Source organism: Salvia hispanica, chromosome 5 (genome assembly GCF_023119035.1).
Source record: "Salvia hispanica cultivar TCC Black 2014 chromosome 5, UniMelb_Shisp_WGS_1.0, whole genome shotgun sequence".
Lineage (NCBI taxonomy): Eukaryota > Viridiplantae > Streptophyta > Magnoliopsida > Lamiales > Lamiaceae > Salvia > Salvia hispanica.
The window spans coordinates 12,258,746-12,267,274 of NC_062969.1; the positions used below are offsets into that span (position 1 = coordinate 12,258,746).

Consider the following 8,529-nt stretch of genomic DNA (forward strand, 5'->3'; position numbering starts at 1 on the left):
GTAACTCTCTCAATTTAAATTATTTTTTCGCAAAAAATATATCAAATTAAAGATAATTTAACAAGGATTCCAACGAGATCTCAATTGCATATGTTCCGACGATGTTCGGGTGATGAAATTTGATAAATTATATTTCAATTTTCGTACATGTTGATAAACAACTTTTTATCATCAAATGCAACAAAAAATCTCAATATATTGTAAAGCAAAATCTCAATATTATGCATGTCCAATCTCAATAAAAATGTGTTGATATTTTCTTGTCTCGTGTTGATATTCTAATGTCATATTGTTGATATTTGTAATACTCAATGTTGATATAAAAAAACACTCACGAAAATTATCATATGATAACATAATGACGATATTACACTTTGTTGATATTTTGTCTATTATTTATTGAGATTCGTGAGTTTTAATCTCATCCACTTATTTTAAAATCCAAAGATAGAGATTTAGTCTTAATTTTGGAATAGGGTGCTATAAGCATTAGAATAGGACCGTAATTGTAAATTGTAAATTGTAAATATAAATAACACCGAAATTAAAGATTTTATGTTAAATGTTTATATGGAGAAAATACAGTTACTGTTACTGGTTGAATGAAATAAAAACGACAAAATGAAGAACTCGCAATCGTTATCTAACAGCACCGCAACCGCTTCAATTAAATCCACTGCACTCTCTCTGCATTTCTCAATCTCTTTCTACATTTCTCTCCTTCACCTGCACAACAATCAACCATGACTCAACAGTCCCACGAGGAGTTATTGGCCCACCATCTTGAGCAACAGAAGATTGATGTAACCCTCTCTTTCTCTCTCAAACATGTAGACGCCACACGTCTCGTGCGAATTCGGATTAAGCTGTGGGTTTTTGGATTATTAAGTTCATGGTTTTGATAAGTTTTTAGCTTTTAATCTTGGTAGTATTTTTTTGTTGATGCATCATCTTTCTTGAGCTAAATAAAGAAGAAGCTGTATACAGGCATTTGGGGAAATTTCTAGGGTTTTGGTTTTTTGGTTATGATGGTTTCAAATGACTATAGTTAATTAGACTAGGGAGTCAATTTATTTCTTTGAGAAGTATCTGTGACTAAATTAATCACTTGTAGAGTATATTTCTGCGGTATTGAGGTATGTTGTTTCAGTGGAAATTGCGATTTTCCCGTATTAAGTAAACCAGTAAAGTTGCATGAAAGAAATCCAGTAATTGCTTGATTTACTTAGTTGGAATTTCAATATAGTGCTTGTGAAACATAAAACTTCGCATTTCCTCCGTTGAAAAGAAATCTGGATTCATTTGTGTTCTAAAGCGTTTTCTCAGCTCCCCATCTCAATCCTTAAAGTCTAATATGAGTTCATGGATATGTGAGCTTGATGTTATTTATATTATCACTTTTTTTTTGGTTGAAAAAAGATTAGAAGTTTGGAAGAGTAAAATTCTTTGCATTTTTAGTCATTAAGAATGTGAGTCAGTGAAGAGTTCAGAGCTGAGCATCTCTTATATTTGGGTGGTGTTCGGTTTCCAAGATAAAATAATACCAAGATACAATCTAGGATTGAATTATGAGATTATTTTAGTCATAGGGGGTTAACTAAAACTAATTATCCAATGATTATCCATTTAGGATTGAGTTGTGGGGTTGAATCTCATGAACCAGACGCACTATAAATTAATCTCGGATACAATCTTGCAAACCGAACAACCCCATAATGTATGTAGTCTGAATTTTACTTCTTGTTTCTAGATATGTGATGCAATGCTTCCAGGTCTAGTTGTCTTCAAGAATTTCTGGAATATATGATTGTGGAGTAGCAACCTGTGTTTAATTAGATGTGGCTGTTTATATTCTCTTGCTGATTTATAGATCATACTTGTTAATTTGATTCTTGTGCATGATAGCCATCCCTACCTCCGTACTGGAGATATGCATGACATTCAATTGATTTGGTAGCTTGAATACACACAATGACCACCCCGCACAAGAAAAAAACCATGTTCTCTTACTTGGTTGCTTATTTTTGAATTAATGGTTGCAGAACGATGAGCCTATAATTGAGGATGAGGAGGATGAGGAGGATGATGATGAAGAAGAAGACGAAGACAATGCTGAAGGTATGTGTCTTCCCTTGGCTCCAAAAAAATACTCTATTTCTTCATTTTCATCGCAGCTTCTCATCCCTTTGAATGATGCTAGATGGTAATTGAATAGTATTTAGCATATCTCAGATTTGTGGTTCTTGAGTTTGCAAATGATTTGGAGAAATCATAGTATTGGTTATGTTACTAATAAAAATCTGGATAGAGAAACACATAGTTGACTAAGATTTGATACACCTACCTCTCAAAAATGGGATTCAGTTGTTTTCCCTTCCATTTCAGGCTGTGTCTGTTTCTAAAAAAATGTAGGATAACAACATGCTTTGTGCTCATTTTGATCATTGAACTTATACTATCAATTTTAGTTCCAGCTTTGTTTTCATGGTTAATAACTTGGTAGTGGACCTGACCAATTAAGATAGCACACTATAAGTTGAAACAAATGTGTAAAAGTTAAGTCAAGAAAAAGAAATTTCTTAATGAATTTGTTTCTCTTGGCAGGAGAGTTAGATGCCAGTGGTAAGTCAAAGCAGAGCCGTAGTGAGAAGAAAAGTCGCAAGGCAATGCTAAAGCTGGGGATGAAGCCAATCCCGGGGGTCAGCCGAGTCACTGTGAAGAAGAGCAAGAACGTTAGTTGTTATGCTCTTAATATTTTTTGTCATACCCCTAGACAGTTTCTAATCAACAACAACTTGGGTGTGGCTTAATCTATTGCGACACGGTGTTTCAGATCTTATTTGTCATCTCAAAGCCAGACGTCTTCAAGAGCCCAAACTCAGATACTTATGTCATCTTTGGCGAAGCCAAGATTGAGGATCTGAGCTCACAATTGCAGACTCAAGCTGCAGAGCAGTTCAAGGTTCCCAACTTCGTCCCTGCTGCACCAAAGGCAGAGCCAACAACAGAAATTCAAGATGACGAAGATGTAGACGAGACAGGTGTTGAACCCAAGGATGTCGAGCTGGTCATGACACAAGCCGGGGTTTCAAGGGCTAGGGCCGTCAAAGCTCTCAGGGATGCAGATGGAGACATTGTCTCCGCCATCATGGAGCTCACAAACTAGATTAGGACCACAGTTTTCTTACAAATATCTGATCACTGGGGCCAAGCAACCATCTGCTTTGTTCAGTTTCACTTTTCAGTGTATCCATGTGTCTACTTTTATCTTATGATAACTGTGTTTTCAGTTTTATCTGTTTCTGCTATTATCATTTCATTGTTTGTGTCGTGTGTGCTTTTATTTTTGCGAATGTCAGACCCATCGTTTTTGACTCCTACTATCAAAATGTTCAAACGAAACTAAAAGCTTCTCTCTTTAAAAAACTTAAATAGATTTATGTGGGGCAAAAATCAAAATGTTCAAATATTTGGCGAAGTATTTAGAAAAGAAAATAATAAAAAAAAAACCCTCCAAAATGAGTGAATATAGCATGTGAAAGACGGAGAGATTACTCCTATTAGTTATGCTAAAATATAGATATAGAAAAAAAAAAAAAACAAAGAAGTGGTAGCGTTTTATAATGGAACGAAGACCGCTTTTACTAAGCTATGTGCACATAAAAATAGGGTTTTCTACAGTATCATTGCCTTGTTTTCTCCCTAGGGTTTTTAAGCGCGCACACACTCTGCCTCCCCTCCCCCCTCTCTCTCTACATCGTTTACTTGCAGAGAATCAAACATGACTCAACAATCCCAGGAGGAGTTATTGGCCCACCATCTTGAACATCAGAAGATTGATGTAACTTCTCTCTCTTTGAGTTTGTGTGGGTTTTGTATGATTGAGTTTGTATTCTCCATCATTTTCCGTTTAGTTTTACGATTCGATATTTTTTTGGTCTTGGAGGTGGCTGGTTTGAGCTAATTAGATAAGAGGGTGATATGGCTATAAACGTATGTGTTATTTGGATGCCAATTATTCTTCGATCTAGGTTTTTATGATTTTGATGGTTTCAAATTGATACAAGTTAAGTGTAGAGACAATTTGTTATTTTGAGAAATGTATGAAATAAGTGGTTAATCGCTGTAGAGTATTTTGTGAGTGGTATGAAAGGCATGTTTTATTGTTTGTTGATTATGATTGTGAAATTAATATACAAGTGTGTATAGGGATTCATTTTTGTATAAACGAGTCCCTGTATAAATAAGCAAGTAAAAGTGTATGGAAGAGAAAAGTATTGAACTTTACATATCCTGTAATCTAAAATCCACTTGAGAGCAACTATCTGAACGACTTTGTATTGTCAAGTGTGTATTACGCATTTTCTTAGCTTCCCATCTGAAGGGAGTTCATGGCTTATTTGACTTTCAAGTTAATTAGAAATTAAGAATATAGAATCTACATTCCACTTTGTTTTGATTGAGAAAATGGAATAGCAAAATGTGAATTATGGAAGACTTTTGTGTGGACTTCATATTGGGGGGCATGTGTGGATGTAAACTGGTCCATTTATCTTTGCTGGTTGGTTTCCATTTAACACTCATGTTTATAAAGCTTCCCACCATCACTACCTCTGTCCTGGAGATATGCATGGGCAGACAATTGATTTGATTGTATGCATGTAAATGATGGCCACCCTGTATGAAAAAAGAAAAAAAAAAGTACAATTTTTGTTACTTGGTTGCTCATTGTTAGATATTGCCTGCAGAATGATGAGCCTATAATTGAGGACGAAGAGGATGACGACGATGATGATGAAGATGATGATGATGTTGAAGGTATGTTTCCGCACCTGGAGATTAAAGAGATACTCTATTTCCTCACTTTTCAGTTTGCCACCTCTTTGAAGGCTAGACAGTTATTGAAGATCAAGGATATCTCTGCTTTCTGATTCTTGATTTTCTAAATGATTTGGGGAAATCATGTTGGTTATGTTCTTAGGATAGATCTAGGTAATGAAACAGCTAATTTGTCCTCTTTTCCTATGTAACATGTGATACCTTTATGAGTTGTTTTGCCCTTAAATTTTATACTCTCCTTCTTTTCCTGAAAAATGCAGGATAACAATGCTCATTAGAGTTTCTATCTGATGAATGTAGATGATTGACCTATTAATTTTAGTTCCAGTTTCAGTTTTATTGTCAGTTGAAACTTGAAATGGGTTTGTTAAAGTATGACAAACAATGAAAGATTCTTATAGCATCAGGAGTTCAACCCAAATCAATCTGTGCTTGTTCTTTTGCCAGGACAAGAAGATGGCAGCGGTAGGTCAAAGCAGAGTCGCAGTGAGAAGAAAAGTCGCAAGGCAATGCTAAAGCTAGGAATGAAGCCAATCCCAGGGGTCAGCCGAGTAACTGTGAAGAAGAGCAAGAATGTTAGTTTTATTCCCTTATTTCTCTTAATCAACAACTCAGATGTTGTTACACTGACATGTTAATATTGTTACATGTTTCAGATCCTATTTGTCATCTCAAAGCCAGATGTCTTTAAGAGCCCGAACTCAGATACTTATGTTATCTTTGGTGAGGCAAAGATTGAGGATCTAAGCTCTCAACTGCAGACTCAAGCAGCAGAGCAGTTCAAGGTTCCCAACATCAACCAAGCTGCACCAAAGGCAGAGCCAGCAGTTGTAATTCAAGATGATGAAGATGTAGACGAAACTGGTGTTGAACCCAAGGACATTGAGCTGGTGATGACACAAGCTGGGGTTTCGAGAGCTAGGGCTGTCAAATCTCTCAAGGAAGCCAACGGAGACATAGTCTCTGCCATTATGGAGCTTACAAACTAGGCATCGCATCATGCTTAAATATGTCTACTTGTTGACGGCCACCGTTTTCTTAGAACTCTGGTTCATTATTCAGTTTTCCGTGTGTACCATACTGGAATTGTGATGACTGCTCTCAGTTTTGCATATGCTTTGTATTCATCAGTTTTTGCGTCTATTTCTTCATTCATCCTTTACCCCGAAAGAAATGCTACTGCTCAATCACCACATTTAAATGAATCCAGAAAAATGGTATCTCAACAGGAATCAGTTCTTTGCTATTTTTTTCATTCATTGAGAACTATAATAAAATGTGTTATTAGAGTTATTCGTTGAACAGCTATGATGATAAAAAGAAATACAGGAAAGATAGCAAGATTGAGGGAAAATGGGCAACCAAGAGCCTAGTACTAGCAGCCAAAGGAGCAAAAACACGACCAACGCCTGAGTGTAGCAACCTTACCATTATCCCTAGTGACGGGCAGGCGGCAAATAGGGCACGAACTGTGGCGTTGAAGCCATGGTACGATGCAGTCTGAGTGGTAGATATGCTTGCACGGAAGCTTCCTCGCCTGAGACCCGAGCTCGAATTTTTCCTTGCACACGGCGCAGGTGGAATCTGCATGAATGTGCTCCTTGGAAACCTTGACCTTTGGTAAGGCACTGATAGCAGATTTTGGAGCTGGTTTTCGAATGGCTTGCTCGGGGATTTGTTCCACGCCAACACCCCTCGCTACCACGCCTCTATTGCTGGACACGGTGAGGGTGCCAGTTCCACTGACAACGAAATCCACAGAAGTCCACGAATTGCTGGTCGTTGAACCATTTTTGGAATACACCCTGATCGAACCCATCACGTCACTTAGCCTGACTCAAACATAGTAGTACTATAGGTTAATCCATTACTAAAAGAATGAGAGGAATTTGATTTTTACTAGTAGTAATGAGGATAAACTTTGGAAATAATCAACGCCTTTATGATTGATCAATTTTATCATCCTTATTAATTCCATTCTTTCAAATGAGATGTGAATCAAGTGAAGTAACTCAAATTTATATCATAAAACAATAAAGGGCTTTGACATTCAAGGATCATAATGGTAATATTCTGCAATTCATTGCTCAAGAAACCTAGCTCATAACAATGTGAAGAGCATAATCATAATCTTATACCGATACAAATTGAAAAGAGATATAAACAAAATTGATCAAGCAAACCCTAACAATGCTGAAAGAGACAATCGATCAAATTCACCACACTTTTGGAAAAACTCAATAAAAATTGATAAAAAGAGTGTTAAAATTATCCATTTTGTCAACAGAAAAAAGCACAAATTTCCTCACCTTCTCTGCCGATGCAAATATGAAGAGATTAATACAAAAAATAAATCCAGAGCTAGAAAGTTGATACCTTTGAAGAGTAACACAATAAGAGAATGATTCCATGCATGATCATTTAATAGCTCTTTCACTAAAAACACGGCGTAATTGGATCTAAATCCCAATTACTCCATAATGTAAATTAAACCAAAACTATAGCTCCTGATGTTTACACGTATACTACCTTTTCCAAAAAATTTAACAACATTGTTTCATCACTTATTATTTAAATCAATAATTGTGTGTCATTGTTTGCATGGTAAACTCCAAAATTAACATATCGAAAAAGCATAAAAGATAAGCAAGAGGATTAGAGGAACATTATATATATATATATATATATATATATATATATATATATATATATATATATATATATATATATAGAGTGATTAAGATCTAACTAATTTTAAGTATATAACTAGCCACACAAATAAAGGCAACAAATATTATTTATTTTAATGATGTAAAATATGCCAAGGGTATTTTTGGAATCATATTATGAAATTCATATGAGGCGTGTGTTCCATATCATATTCATTCCATTCCAAATCAGATCTGGAACCAAAATCTCATGATCGATTTCCTTCCAAATTAGATTCATTCAAATTCTGTTTTTCCATTCAATTCATCCAACGTGATTCTTCTCCAATTCACATTATTCGTTCTTCAATTCATCTCGACGCGAATTTTGTCCAATTCATTGCGATACCTCTCCAATTCAAATGTGGAGGTCAATTCAAATGTGGAGGTCAATTCACAGAGTTTATCACTCTTGATCGTGCATTGGACTTCTATAACAATCACGCTCGACATGTTGGGTTTGATACCCGTAAAAAGGGATAAAAAAATGTGAAAAAGAAGACAAAAACAGAGGCATTGAGGTTATCAATGAAACTAGGTCGAAAATGTGGAAACTGCCAAGAGATTTGGACATCATGATTTGAAGAACTGCAGAAAGGTGAAAGAGAAGACAAAACAGAGGCGCTGAGAATTTGGCCAGAAATAGTTCACTTTGTAGCAGCATATTTAGTGCACTAATGACTCGTTTTTAGTTCACTTTTGAGTGATTTTTATCTTGTTGCGAACTTGTTTATTGTGTTCTACTCAAGTGCGAATAAGTTCACTTTTACATGTGTTTATTTCACTGCTTACAAATCTTTAGTTCACTTATTAGGTAATCACGTGATTTATACGACGATGTTTCACTTGATAAAGACCGGTTTAAGAGTCGCGGAGACAAAACAGAAGAGAAAGTGGAAAGACGTCAAGAAGTTTAGTACTACAGGTTTAGAGAACCGTCAAAGGTGTAAAAGCTGGATCAAAGTAACTATTGGAGTTACGG

The 8,529-nt window shown here is 35.8% G+C and overlaps 3 protein-coding genes across 3 annotated transcripts; 2 read left to right on the forward strand and 1 right to left on the reverse strand.

Annotated features, from left to right (window-relative positions):
- Positions 1-642: 642 nt before the first annotated feature.
- On the forward strand, positions 643-3,295 carry LOC125187004 (nascent polypeptide-associated complex subunit alpha-like protein). The gene is made up of 4 exons (XM_048083503.1): positions 643-803; positions 2,043-2,118; positions 2,605-2,732; positions 2,834-3,295. The coding sequence occupies exons 1-4, from the start codon at positions 744-746 to the stop codon at positions 3,164-3,166; spliced, it is 597 nt and encodes a 198-aa protein (XP_047939460.1). The 5' UTR covers positions 643-743; the 3' UTR covers positions 3,167-3,295.
- Positions 3,296-3,679: 384 nt separating this feature from the next.
- On the forward strand, positions 3,680-5,982 carry LOC125187005 (nascent polypeptide-associated complex subunit alpha-like protein). Its single transcript, XM_048083504.1, has 4 exons — positions 3,680-3,841; positions 4,749-4,818; positions 5,287-5,414; positions 5,496-5,982. Exons 1-4 carry the CDS (start codon positions 3,782-3,784, stop codon positions 5,826-5,828), a joined length of 591 nt encoding a protein of 196 aa, XP_047939461.1. The 5' UTR covers positions 3,680-3,781; the 3' UTR covers positions 5,829-5,982.
- Positions 5,285-7,209, reverse strand: LOC125187006 (probable E3 ubiquitin-protein ligase RHC1A). The gene is made up of 2 exons (XM_048083505.1): positions 7,149-7,209; positions 5,285-6,671 (listed from the first exon to the last, which is right to left on the reverse strand). The coding sequence occupies exon 2, from the start codon at positions 6,656-6,658 to the stop codon at positions 6,215-6,217; it is 444 nt and encodes a 147-aa protein (XP_047939462.1). The 5' UTR covers positions 6,659-6,671; positions 7,149-7,209; the 3' UTR covers positions 5,285-6,214.
- Between the last annotated feature and the right edge of the window lie 1,320 nt (positions 7,210-8,529).